We start from the raw sequence: 13,771 nt of genomic DNA, 5'->3' as shown, positions 1-13,771 counted from the left end.
TTTTAAATAAAATAAAAAAATGTATAATATATATAAATAAGTAATGATATACAATATACGATTAATATATATAAATATGAATAATTTGTAAAATATTAAATTACTGATTTAAAAAATGGATTGTTTTGATTAACAATGATCGTAGCAGTGCCACCATCGTTTATTAAAGTAAATTAATATACATAAGGTTTTCAAATGTGTACCTTATTCTCAGGCACCCAGAGACTAGTAGACTACTCGCCATAGCGAACACTAGCGTGCATGAGTAGTCTCCGGGGAACCTGAGACTATAGGTAGCTCTATGAGTTAATCTAATTCCATTATTTTATTTACATAATACATAATATAAATATATATAAAAATTACAGTTTTGCTTTAATGTGATTAGTGAATAGTTATGTAATCAGAACAAAAAACAAAAGGTATTACTGTATTAGTTTTTGGATAATAAATAATAAATATTGGCATGGCATTTTGTTAAGTATACAATGACAATTCAAACAACTAATAAATGTTTGAAATAAAAAATAAAAAATTTGTTAATGTAGTTAATTTAATTAATTTTATACTTTTTAAATAAATTATTAAATATTTTAAATAAAACAAAATATGTAAAACCTAAAATAATTTGAGATCAATAGAAAAAATATTAACTAATAATGTAGGTATGGATCATTGATGTCCTGACTTCTGAGCAGTTTTTTGGAATAAAAGAAGATTTTGTATACAAGTTATGGTTTCTCTTACAAAATGTATACCACATACCAGTGGAATACTGGCATAGCCAGCAGGGAGGGGTGAGGTGCCTACAGCCCCCCTCCAAAATGTTAAGAAAATAATAGTTAAATGTGAAAAATGTATTTTCTAAACAGTACAACTAGGAATAACAAAAATGGTAGGTGTTAACTAATAATAAATTACTAAGTGCATCAAGTTAGTTCAATTGATTTGTTCCACTATGGCAGAATTATTTAATTTATGAAATAAACTCATTAGATCATCTACCCATTTGGGTTGAGCATTAATGTCAGGGTTTACACATACTAATTGATTTTGATTGCAAACTTCATTATTTCTCATTGTATTATTTTCTACAGATGACAAGCTTTGTGAACAGTAAGAATTTGAATTATAAACTTTGGGTACAGTTTTAGTACATTTAGAACCCAATTGATCCAATAAACTTTCAAACTCTGAAGTCATAGTACTTTCAGTATATTTAAATCTTTTAGAGCAGGGTTGTGGACTTTTCAATCGTTTTAATCCTCTGGAAAGTGTTGTTGAACCTAATTCAATATCTTTTTCAATATTATCATAGTCAAGATGATTTTCATTTTCATTATATTGTTGAGATGTGTTCAAGAAGCTTTGTACAAGGCGATCAGGAATTGGGGTATTTATTTCATTTTTTGTGTATTCCAAAGCAAGTATACCAGCTTCTAAAAATTATAAAAATATACTTTATAGTTATCATTATTTTTATTTCCTAGTACCAAATTAAATATTATACCAGTCAGCTGAATAACTTTTCCACTGTTTAAAATAGATGATACAAAAGAAGTTTCGTCGACTGGTTCGATAGATTTTTCCAATAATTTTAAAACAGAATTATCACCATCTAAAATACAAAAATAACTAATGTAATTAAAAAAAAAAATAATAATACATTTTATTTAAACTTACGTTTTAGTTTTGAAATATCCAGATAAAATGATTCATCTGAATTATTAGATACCAAATTAGGGCCTAATATTGTTTCACAATTGACACTTTGCTGATCAACAGTCTTATTAAATATTTTTGAATTTGATTTTGAATTACCATCTGTTAAAAAATGTAACATTTAAAATCTATTAAATATATTTATATTACTCATTATTTATATTAGTAATTTATTTTTCTATTAATAGTACCTAGTACCTACAACTTACTATTTTTTTTAAATTGTGGTGAATTTGATGATTTTGAGGTATTATTCATATTTGTTCTAATATCATTATTAGGCTGTAGAGTTGTGTGTAAAAATTGGTCCTTATTTTTATTTTTAATGAACTGAAAATTAGTGTTATTAAATAAAAATAATCTTTAAAAAGTTCAATGTTTTATGGTTGATTAGATTTGATTATGACAACAATAATAATTAATTAATTTAAATAAAATGATTAGCTTAATATGATATATAATTGTATTTATATTTTAAAGAGTAAGTAATTAAAAAATTTCCAAAATTACATTGTCTATTAAATGAAAAATGTCCAAACATGTTGTTTTGGCAAGTTGCAAAGGAGTTTTACCAAATTTGTTTACAAGCGTGAAATCAGCTCCCATATCTAATAACTTCTTAACACCTTTGATACATTTGCTTGTAACACACCAGTGTAATGGACTATTGTTAAAAATCTAAAAAAAAAAATATTACACAGTGCATATTTAGAAAAATGTTTTCAACTATTTTTATTAGATAAATTTGACACTGACTTCTATGATACTATACTCTATTCAAGATAAGAACAGACCAAATTCGCGCATCACAACTGAGCTTGGCGCTGCCAGACCACCAGGTGGCTGAATCGTCAATTATTCTGTAATAGTGAATATTTGTTGTAGGGAATGATGCGTGAACAACAACGTGTTTTCTCTGCCGTCTGGTCTGTTCTTATTCTGAATAGAGTATAGAACTATAGTCTATAAATGGTATAGAATATGAGAAATTGTGTTGATTTAGTATTTCAAATATTTTAATACGTACATTTATTTCACTTCAATTTGTAATAAATTGTATGCTCGACTTGGGGGGAAGCAGGGGGACAGAGTACCCCAACTAATTTTCAGAAATTTTAGCATACCTCTACTATTATTTTTAAGAAGAATACATGGCACACGTCATCATTCTGCATTTTTATTAAAATGCGTGATTACCATTATAATTTGTCTTATGGATTATTTCATTACCAGGGATCTACAAATTATAATACCTATCACCTATGTAATATATTACCTTGTTTTTTTTTTTTTTTTGTTATTGATTGATTGTTTATAAATAGTTTTTATATGATTTAAAGAGGAGTATTAGGGGTTGTTAGAACTTAGAGCATAGCTCACACGGCTTAATAATGTTTAATAAGTGATGGGGATTGGGGACGATCTTTTTTTAAAAGTAAACAGAGTCTCTCTACTTTAATTTTACCAATTCGAGCACTAGCAATAATTGATATTTTATTATTCTACTTCGGAATGAACTGCAAGAAAAATTTAAGAAATATAAAATAAGCAATCATCATACTTATAATCAAAGCTAGGCAAGTTAACAATTTTTTTTAACTCGTTAAGTTAAGTTATTTTGAAATAATAAAGTTAAGTTAAAAGTTAACTTTGAAAAAAGTAACTAACTTAGTGTAAAGTTAAAATTTGATAATTTGCAAAAATAAAAACTTCTAGACACATAATATGGTTTATTAGATAGTTTTTCTTTACGCTCAAGAAAATTACAAGGGAAATTTAAAATAATACAACAATGTAAAAACCCATTTGAAAATTGGCATTATTCTTCAAAAAAAGATCAAATTAATTTAGGTACTTTAACTACACGTTAATCTTGAAAAAAAAGTAACAAGTTAATTACCTTAATTAAAATGAACTTAACGTTTTAACTTAATTTTAACTTTTAAATCGTTAATGCCCAGCCTTGGCTAAGATTATGAAACATAAAGATATTATTGATTTGGAAATATTTGAATCAAACAGATAGTTCATACCAAAATATTAATTAATAGTTGATTTTTATTGTTTGTAGGACTATAAGGGCCGTTCTTACAATGTACGTGTAAGTGTCGGTTAACGCTAACCGACTGATAACAGATTTTTTTTCCGGCAGAATTCGGCCGGTTAAGTGTCAGTTAACTTTAACTGGACATTGTAAGAACGGCCCTAAGATTTAAAAAATATAATCAACTAATTTTTTTTTAAGCAATAATAAAAAAAATTCACCTTATCTGTAGAATTGATGTCACAAGGGAAGTTGTTTAGTAAAACTTCAATGCACTCAAATGCACCTTGAGCGGCTGCAATATTTAAAGCAGTACGTCCAATTTTATTCCGAAAATTGCTTTTATAAGTTTTGACACTTTTTAGTAAGTATTCTAATACTTTTGGTTGATTGTTCATGGAAGCTAGGTGCAAAGCATTGTTTCCATACTTAAATGTAAAATAGAACAAATAATTTATTAATTTAAAGCTGAGTTCTAGATATGAAATACACTATTAACCTTGTCTAGGCTGAACGGTGATACATTATGGAACAAATTAATTTTAATTGTACTCAAATCACCATTTATGCATGAATGGAAAAATATCTCCTTGGCTGACTTATCCATAACAATTAAGTGGAACCTTTTTCACTAAAATTCTCCAAACTTAAAAATCAAAAATAATGCATAAATTACATGTAAAATTATAAGTTATCCTCGTTTTAAAAATGGTCGAATAAGTATATAGTACCTATAGTAGTATTCGAAAAAAGCGTTTGATTGGACCAAACGGCTGAATATGGTATACTGAAATTAAAAATATTCATTAATCGATAAATATAATAATTATTTTGTCACTGATCATGATTGTTAATAAATAAATTTTCTTGGCTTGCTTTAACTCGTGGTCATTGAGGCATTAATCTTTTTAATGGTGGTTGCATGATCAAAATATGTGCCATGATAAGATCAAAGATTTTACACTGAACCAGTCTTACATAGAAAAAGAAATAAAATTTTTATTATTTTAGACAATTGTGCTGTAAAGTGAATTAAGTATTTGCCCTTATGAAGAACTACGAATAAATACATATATTAAGGTACCTATAGCAGTATAGCCTATAGGTACAGATTATATAATCTTTAATTACTTAATTTGTTAGTTTGTGGGAAGAACTTAAATATTATATTAAATAATAATAGATCAACAATAAATAATCAATAAAACATATTAGGACTTGTATTACAATAGTTGACTTCTGGTTAAACCACGGGATTCAGCCGGTAAAATCAGTGAGATAAGCGTAATTTAAGTGTAATCAACTATGGTAATACGAGCCCTTAATAGTGCAGCAGCTACTGCTGAACTACAAGCACTAGTAGCTATAAGCTAACTCAGCTAACTGCCAAATTGTTTGTGTAATAAATATAAATTTAATTAAAATTTTTCCTAACAAGTAACAATTAATAATAAGGTAGAGTAACCCTAGTATCCTATACTCCTATTCAAAAAATGATTCTTACTTTGCAACTTTGTATAATTTTTGCACTCTCTTAACTTTCACAGTTTCGCGGATTTTAGATGGACTGATAACAGAAAACGGATAAGCATTATCATTCTGTGTTCATACCACAGATATATATAATAACTAGATACCCGACTTCTTCTTATCAATGACGCTGGCAGCCATTTACAACTAGGGCAAAATAGTATTATCAGTATATATGTATATACAAGTAAATATGTATATGAATAAATGTAAACATTGCCAAAGTTGCAAATGGCGTCGGGCATCATAATTTAATAATGTTGTTGTATATGGAGTCGGGTATCTAATTATTATACATATCTGTGGTTCATACAACGATTAAATAGATAATATTATCGTGTCACGGCTGTAGATACCATCTATTTGATAAATGATAAGTACAAACTATTATAGTGCGACTGTGCGAGGCGCGAGCACCGAGACTGCGAAGTTCGAAACGAACTTACAAACCAAGAAGTTTAATCTTAACATCTTATTGTGATTTTTAATTTACCTATAAAAGTATAAAACATTGGTTTTAATATAGATTTGTAAAAACTAGTTACAAATATGAGTAAACTAAACAAATTCATAAGGTAAGACAGTCAATTATGGTTGTTAAATAACAACTTACTAACAGGCCATTGAATGACCTTAACAAACTTTTTAAATTGTGCTGAATAGCCTTGACATTGATTTGCAAAACTTTTCATCTCATACATAATTTATTTAGTTACACTATAAGGGGAGCATTATTTGGAGCAACAATATTTGGTTCATCAGAATTAGGTATATGGAAAGATGGTGAAACATCACGTGAAGTAGCAAAAATCATCATTGCAATTTTGACACCTATTGCCAAAAAAGCAGAGTCTGAAATGCCAGCACAAGTAAGTTATCATTACCAGTATCACAATTTAAAATAAAACAAACTTACATGTAAAACTTGTTTGTTTAAGGTAAAATCATTGCCTTCTGTAGAAAATTTAAAATCCACATCTACGGCGTGTTGGAATAAAGGTGTGTACAACGCTGGCGAGTTTGTTATTGATGTACCCAACAAATGTGTCGTTGCAGCGAATAAAGCGTATCAATTAGTTGAGATACAAGTGAATAAATCAAAACAAAATTAACAATGATTTATTATCATATTGCGTAAATAAAACGATATAATCGTGCTAATATTCAATAGCAATTTGTTTTGTAACTATTTAAAATGATTTGTTTTTGTAAGACATCGAGTAGATAATTTGTTAAATTGTTTTCTCCTTCTACCATATTTAATTCTCTCAATATAGAGCAATTATTATTATAAAATAATTACTGTTGATTACCAAATATAACATTGGCCCATGTTTTATTAATGTCATTAATATTTTTTCTTGAATTTTTTGTTCAGTATCTACAAGTTACTATTTTGTAGAATATAGACTAAATAGCTAGGGTATTGAAAAAAGAGAAACATATTTTTTAATAATAAAAAAAGAAATGTATGTACTTCATGTTTTAAACATTGAATATAACTATTAACTATACAAGTTTCAAAAAATGTTATAATGAAAACATAAATGCAATATTGTTTTTAAAATATTCATACAAAAATGTATGTGTATGTATAAAACTTAACCAATATAATTAAAATTGAAAACAATATTGTTTTATAAATTATTAACAAAGTTTCATGTAAATGAAATTGATAAAAATGGTAAGTTTTACACAATAATAATTGAATGAAAATAAAATTTAAATGGTTGATGAATTTATGAATGATAAATGAAAATCTAATCTAGGCTTTGTAATTTTTACAATATAAATTATTTTAAATATTTTTTAAGTAATATTTAGAGAATTTAGTATATTAACCGATTAGACAACAGTAAGAACTTGATTTCGACATTTTAATATTGTTTCACACAGATTCGTTAATAAACAACGGATAAAGAAGTGCTCAGACTTTAGTTTTCAACAAATGTCTTAGTAATAAAAAAACTGAACATTGAGAATGTTTTATACACTTTATTTAAAAACAAGTCAAGTAAATTACATGAAGTTTTGGATGACAATGTTTAAGTAAACAGAATTTTAAAGTTAGTTCTATAGATCATTAACAAATTTAGTATTAAAATATATATAATTTGGTCAATATTGATTTGAGACTAAAGCTAAATGATTTGTCATTTATAGAAGTCAATAAACATTCCATAACAATTTTACTGAAAATTTCCTAATTTTCTTTTTTAATCTGTTCATTACGCCTGTAATTCAATGTAATTTAATGCCAAAACATGTTTGTACATAATTCCTAAAAAAAATGGAAGAAAATTATCTAAGCTGACGCATCCACTTCCATTTTTTCAACTCCTGCTTCTGTTTTTGATGGCTGATCAACGTCCATTGCATTGTCCGCATTTTTTTGTGGCTTCTTCTTCTTCTTTTTCACTGGTTGCAAAATTCCTCTTTGATTTACAGATGTTTTGAGTAAACTCTAAACAAATTTTGTTATTTATTAAAAACATTTTTATGTTACAATATAGGTTTTATTGTTCATCTCTTCAATAATTTTTCATAAAGGAGTAATACTGTATCCAGTTGTAAATTGGATAAAGATTTGTAGTGAGCAAACAGGTTGATATCATTATGTTAAAACTTGCAAGGAAAAAAAGGCAAAAATACTCCAATATATGACATATTTATTTATCATTGATTTTGATTTTTGTTATAATTTAAAAATACGTCTTAACCTCTCACAAATTTTAAAGAAAATGTTATTCAATGTAACTATTTTAACTTTTCAAATCTTTAAACCATTATTAATAAAATATTAAATTTGTAATCTCAATTCATTAATTTCACCTGGAGTCATTGTTTAATGTATATATTAATTAATATTTAAAAATGATAAAAATAGGAACTCGTTTTTATTGTAGTATTAAAATATATCTGTAATTAAAGCATACCAATATTTCTGGGTCCTTAATGGATAAATTAGGCACATACAGATCCTCTTCAAATGGTAATCCTGTTATTCGAGCAGGTCCAGTAGCTGTTACTAACACTGTAAACTTGTATTGCACAACAGTTTCACCTTAATTATAAATATTTGTTAGTCAAGAAAAAAATGGTTTTTTATTTATGATCAACAAAAAAAATTATACCAGTTTTTTCAAAAAGAACTTGAAATGGTTCAATGAGTTTGTGATTTACACATTCCATCACACCCATTTTAGCTTTCTTTTCATCCTCAAAATTTCTTAAATTGAATGGCATTATACTATGTTTTTGAATAACTTCAGTATAAAATATTCTGTACAAAAAAAAAAGAATTCATTTAGTAAAATTGTTGATAGTATAGTTCTAAAATATTAATTACCTAGATGCCCTAAGCTTCAATGGATATACTTCCTCCGTTTTTTTAAACACAGATACCTTAGCTGTTGTTTCACGGGCAGCTCCAGTTCCTGTGCTAACAAGTACATCTAAAGCATATACTTCATTGGCCTCAATAGTTGCCTTTTCATGTTCTTTTCGATGTGATTCAGTGGGATTCTGAATAATGGTTTTGGGACCATCTAATTTAAATTGCTGCAATTGATGGCTAAGCATACCTTCAACTGGCTTACATTCAAATTCTTTGCAGACTTTCATTACCATATCAGTTATTTGGTACGTCTATAAATAGATATAAATATTTTATTATTTTTACATAGGTAAGTAACATTATATTTTTTAATCAATAATATCTAAAAATTAAATGATACTTACATCATTACCAGGCCTCATTAGTCTTAATGCAGCTTGAGATGCATAATGAGCAGCTAAGAAACAATTAGCTTTTTTATCTGTGATTTTATTTTCAGAATTTGCTCCCACAACAATAGTATGAGCGATCATTGAAATGAAACCATCTAAATGAACTCCTAAATCTCTAGAAATCATATACAACTGTATAAGTTATTTGTAATGATTTGTTAAATGTTAAAACATACATCTTTAAAACGTCATCCTTTGCAATTGTATGATCTGGTTCACTTGTAATAGGTGAAAAATGGCAAATGCAGCCATTTGCAGATATACAAACGGGAAAAGCAATACCTAAAGAACAAGATTCAAGTCAGAAGTCTTATAACATAATACATGAAAATATAATAGGTACCTACCTTTTTTCATTTCCTTTTCTTTTTTGAATACTTTACTAGTCTCTTCTAATATTAAATTATCACCTGCAATGCATACATCACGGACTGATGCACCTTCTACACATTTTTCGATGATTTCAACAAGAACACCTGTAAAGGAAAAACATATAATATACTTAAGCTAAAATATTTTTACACTAGACAATAATAGTTTTTGCACCTTCAATAATGTATAAAACAGGATAAAATAAATAATATCAATTTTTCAATATAACTGGACACCACATGCATTACCAGTCGCATATCGAAATCAACGAGTGATTGCTAGCGATTATTATAACTGAACTTTGATCAACCCATTTGAAATTTTGTTGATTAGAAAAACAAATTCATAATAGTTCTAAAATAGGGGTGCAGAAATGCGAAAGGAGGTGGGGGACTCATCGCCACGTATCGCAAGTTATATTCTTGCAAGATGTACACGGTTATCCAACGGGCCACCATCGTGCGCGAAGTTACGAGAGAACCGATGAAGACTTCCACAAACGGATCCGGCGACAAAGCTGACTTCCGCACGTCCACACGACCGGGTACGCACGTTTTGTAGGTTAGGTCTAACGGCCAGAAATTCGTGTCAAGCAGGAAGTCAGAGACCGGCTTGTGGGGATGACCGTAAATTACGTCCAGTGCGGTTTGTGTGTATTATTAATATTCGAATAATGAAACCCTCGTAATGTGCAAACTTACGGTTGGCGATATCCCCAGCCGTCTTGTACTTGGTCACCACCGCCTCGTCGGCGATTGTCGCTTCCACCTCGTCGTTGTCCTTGTCCTTGTCGGCCATCGTCGTTCGAACGGACAGGAAACGTCAAAATATGAAACGCTGTTGTCGTAGATCTCTCACGGACTCGCCAATCAAAAATCGTACACCGCGAACGCACTTGACCAGAAACACACGTTTCTAGCCGGAACGTCGTCGATATGATTTGTAGGGCACACGCGCGACGCACCGAACTATAGATATATTATTATTGTGATTTCTGTCTTGTGGTAGATAAACATAGTAAGTAGTCAGGAGTGGAAGAGAAAAAATTGCGGTAAACAACAGAAAGGACCACTCTAGTTCAGTTGCGACAACGTAGAAAAATGAAAATCCCACTGATATGTCCAAATGGTTAGGTCACAAACCTAATTTTTTTTATCCTTGAAAATTCTTCCAACCCACAGATATGTATAATAACTAGTGATGTAAATTTGTATAATACAAATGTATAAAATTGTATTATACTGGTATTATACACGCTGTATAGAATTATTTTATACAATGGTATAAAATCTGTATAAAACTTTTTAGGTAAATTTATGTCTATCTGATTCTGAAGACGATTATTAAAAATCTATTATTATTTATTTTGTATTTACAAACAAAAAAGGTTTTATTTTATTTTCTATTATTTTTTTTTTATACTAAACAGGAAACTAAAAGACTTAAGTGTTAAAATTGTTACTATAACCTAGTGTTGTTAAAATACGGTATTTTATTTTATTTTTGTATTATACTGTATTATACCTTGTATTATACCGGTATTAAACTTTGTATAATACTATTGTATTTAAGTAGGGTATAATAATTTTTGTATTATACCGTATTATACACATTTTATACGGTATAAAATCCTGTATTTAAATATATAATATACAATTATACAATTTAAACTTGATTACCTACTCAACCATTGTCCATTTCCTATTTGAAAATTGAGTCTTATTAATACAAATAAAATAGACATTTGTAATATAAATTAATAATAATATAAATTAAATTCAAAAGTAATAACAAAGTCAACAAGTAAAGTAATAATTAACAATTTTAATAAACATAAATAACTCTTTTGGTTTTTTTTTCTAAATAATAACTAAAATAAATGTTTAATGTAAAATATTAAATAAGTAACAAAAGTAAATAGTAATCCTTTATAGGTTATACTGTTATAGTAACAATTTTAACACTTAAGTCTTTTAGTTTCCTGTTTAGTATAAAAAAAAAAATAATAGAAAATAAAATAAAACCTTTTTTGTTTGTAAATACAAAATAAATAATAATAGATTTTTAATAATCGTCTTCAGAATCAGATAGACATAAATTTACCTAAAAAGTTTTATACAGATTTTATACCATTGTATAAAATAATTCTATACAGCGTGTATAATACCAGTATAATACAATTTTATACATTTGTATTATACAAATTTACATCACTAGTTATTATACATATCTGTGGGTTGGAAGAATTTTCAAGGATAAAAAAAATTAGGTTTGTGACCTAACCATTTGGACATATCAGTGGGAATTTCATTTTTCTACGTTGTCGCAACTGAACTAGAGTGGTCCTTTCTGTTGTTTACCGCAATTTTTTCTCTTCCACTCCTGACTACTTACTATGTTTATCTACCACAAGACAGAAATCACAATAATAATATATCTATAGTTCGGTGCGTCGCGCGTGTGCCCTACAAATCATATCGACGACGTTCCGGCTAGAAACGTGTGTTTCTGGTCAAGTGCGTTCGCGGTGTACGATTTTTGATTGGCGAGTCCGTGAGAGATCTACGACAACAGCGTTTCATATTTTGACGTTTCCTGTCCGTTCGAACGACGATGGCCGACAAGGACAAGGACAACGACGAGGTGGAAGCGACAATCGCCGACGAGGCGGTGGTGACCAAGTACAAGACGGCTGGGGATATCGCCAACCGTAAGTTTGCACATTACGAGGGTTTCACCATTCGAATATTAATAATACACACAAACCGCACTGGACGTAATTTACGGTCATCCCCACAAGCCGGTCTCTGACTTCCTGCTTGACACGAATTTCTGGCCGTTAGACCTAACCTACAAAACGTGCGTACCCGGTCGTGTGGACGTGCGGAAGTCAGCTTTGTCGCCGGATCCGTTTGTGGAAGTCTTCATCGGTTCTCTCGTAACTTCGCGCACGATGGTGGCCCGTTGGATAACCGTGTACATTTTGCAAGAATATAACTTGCGATACGTGGCGATGAGTCCCCCACCTCCTTTCGCATTTCTGCACCCCTATTTTAGAACTATTATGAATTTGTTTTTCTAATCGACAAAATTTCAAATGGGTTGATCAAAGTTCAGTTATAATAATCGCTAGCAATCACTCGTTGATTTCGATATGCGACTGGTAATGCATGTGGTGTCCAGTTATATTGAAAAATTGATATTATTTATTTTATCCTGTTTTATACATTATTGAAGGTGCAAAAACTATTATTGTCTAGTGTAAAAATATTTTAGCTTAAGTATATTATATGTTTTTCCTTTACAGGTGTTCTTGTTGAAATCATCGAAAAATGTGTAGAAGGTGCATCAGTCCGTGATGTATGCATTGCAGGTGATAATTTAATATTAGAAGAGACTAGTAAAGTATTCAAAAAAGAAAAGGAAATGAAAAAAGGTAGGTACCTATTATATTTTCATGTTTTATGTTATAAGACTTCTGACTTGAATCTTGTTCTTTAGGTATTGCTTTTCCCGTTTGTATATCTGCAAATGGCTGCATTTGCCATTTTTCACCTATTACAAGTGAACCAGATCATACAATTGCAAAGGATGACGTTTTAAAGATGTATGTTTTAACATTTAACAAATCATTACAAATAACTTATACAGTTGTATATGATTTCTAGAGATTTAGGAGTTCATTTAGATGGTTTCATTTCAATGATCGCTCATACTATTGTTGTGGGAGCGAATTCTGAAAATAAAATCACAGATAAAAAAGCTAATTGTTTCTTAGCTGCTCATTATGCATCTCAAGCTGCATTAAGACTAATGAGGCCTGGTAATGATGTAAGTATCATTTAATTTTTAGATATTATTGATTAAAAAATATAATGTTACTTACCTATGTAAAAATAATAAAATATTTATATCTATTTATAGACGTACCAAATAACTGATATGGTAATGAAAGTCTGCAAAGAATTTGAATGTAAGCCAGTTGAAGGTATGCTTAGCCATCAATTGCAGCAATTTAAATTAGATGGTCCCAAAACCATTATTCAGAATCCCACTGAATCACATCGAAAAGAACATGAAAAGGCAACTATTGAGGCCAATGAAGTATATGCTTTAGATGTACTTGTTAGCACAGGAACTGGAGCTGCCCGTGAAACAACAGCTAAGGTATCTGTGTTTAAAAAAACGGAGGAAGTATATCCATTGAAGCTTAGGGCATCTAGGTAATTAATATTTTAGAACTATACTATCAACAATTTTACTAAATGAATTCTTTTTTTTTTGTACAGAATATTTTATACTGAAGTTATCAAA

General features: G+C 29.1%; 4 protein-coding genes across 6 annotated transcripts; 2 read left to right on the top strand and 2 right to left on the bottom strand.

The window, feature by feature from the left end:
* On the bottom strand, positions 1-5,409 carry LOC100162708 (serine/threonine-protein phosphatase 6 regulatory ankyrin repeat subunit A). 3 transcript variants are annotated; one of them, XM_029487092.1, is made up of 10 exons: positions 5,271-5,409; positions 4,643-4,739; positions 4,498-4,553; positions 4,266-4,412; positions 3,988-4,194; positions 2,233-2,400; positions 1,932-2,052; positions 1,684-1,824; positions 1,511-1,618; positions 1-1,439 (listed from the first exon to the last, which is right to left on the bottom strand). In XM_029487092.1, the coding sequence occupies exons 4-10, from the start codon at positions 4,371-4,373 to the stop codon at positions 940-942; spliced, it is 1,353 nt and encodes a 450-aa protein (XP_029342952.1). In that variant the 5' UTR covers positions 4,374-4,412; positions 4,498-4,553; positions 4,643-4,739; positions 5,271-5,409; the 3' UTR covers positions 1-939. The 3 variants fall into 3 exon arrangements, with proteins under 3 accessions (XP_029342952.1, XP_016658224.1, XP_001951306.2); XM_016802735.2 differs by having other exon boundaries at positions 4,498-4,739; XM_001951271.5 differs by lacking the exon at positions 4,643-4,739.
* Positions 5,410-5,655: 246 nt separating this feature from the next.
* LOC100164794 (uncharacterized) lies at positions 5,656-6,926 on the top strand. The gene is given in 3 exon segments (NM_001293487.1): positions 5,656-5,871; positions 6,009-6,165; positions 6,235-6,926. Coding segments are annotated over 3 exon segments (357 nt in total). The 5' UTR covers positions 5,656-5,845; the 3' UTR covers positions 6,409-6,926.
* A 157-nt stretch (positions 6,927-7,083) lies between these two features.
* On the bottom strand, positions 7,084-10,478 carry LOC100166800 (proliferation-associated protein 2G4). The gene is made up of 8 exons (XM_001951234.5): positions 10,159-10,478; positions 9,433-9,561; positions 9,262-9,367; positions 9,038-9,200; positions 8,646-8,944; positions 8,431-8,579; positions 8,233-8,360; positions 7,084-7,760 (listed from the first exon to the last, which is right to left on the bottom strand). Exons 1-8 carry the CDS (start codon positions 10,253-10,255, stop codon positions 7,602-7,604), a joined length of 1,230 nt encoding a protein of 409 aa, XP_001951269.1. The 5' UTR covers positions 10,256-10,478; the 3' UTR covers positions 7,084-7,601.
* Positions 10,479-11,843: 1,365 nt separating this feature from the next.
* Positions 11,844-13,771, top strand: LOC100575625 (proliferation-associated protein 2G4-like; the record flags this gene model as incomplete). The annotated part of the gene is made up of 6 exons (XM_003243078.4): positions 11,844-12,167; positions 12,765-12,893; positions 12,959-13,064; positions 13,126-13,288; positions 13,382-13,680; positions 13,747-13,771. Coding segments are annotated over exons 1-6 (819 nt in total), but the record flags the coding sequence as incomplete, so codon positions are not given.

Source organism: Acyrthosiphon pisum, chromosome A1 (genome assembly GCF_005508785.2).
Source record: "Acyrthosiphon pisum isolate AL4f chromosome A1, pea_aphid_22Mar2018_4r6ur, whole genome shotgun sequence".
NCBI classification, from domain to species: Eukaryota; Metazoa; Arthropoda; class Insecta; order Hemiptera; family Aphididae; genus Acyrthosiphon; species Acyrthosiphon pisum.
This window is presented reverse-complemented; position numbering and strand designations above follow the sequence as displayed.

Coding starts and splice junctions, on each gene's coding strand:
- LOC100162708 (XM_016802735.2), bottom strand. CDS start 4,373: ATGGATAAGTCAGCCAAGGAGATATTTTTCCATTCATGCATAAATGGT. Junction 4,195..4,265: donor CACCGTTCAGCCTAGACAAG/GTTAATAGTGTA, acceptor TTTACATTTAAG/TATGGAAACAATGCTTTGCA. Junction 2,401..3,987: donor ACATCAATTCTACAGATAAG/GTGAATTTTTTT, acceptor TTTTTTTTTTAG/ATTTTTAACAATAGTCCATT.
- LOC100166800 (XM_001951234.5), bottom strand. CDS start 10,255: ATGGCCGACAAGGACAAGGACAACGACGAGGTGGAAGCGACAATCGCC. Junction 9,368..9,432: donor AGAAAAGGAAATGAAAAAAG/GTAGGTACCTAT, acceptor CTTGTTCTTTAG/GTATTGCTTTTCCCGTTTGT. Junction 8,580..8,645: donor TTGAAGCTTAGGGCATCTAG/GTAATTAATATT, acceptor TTTTTTGTACAG/AATATTTTATACTGAAGTTA.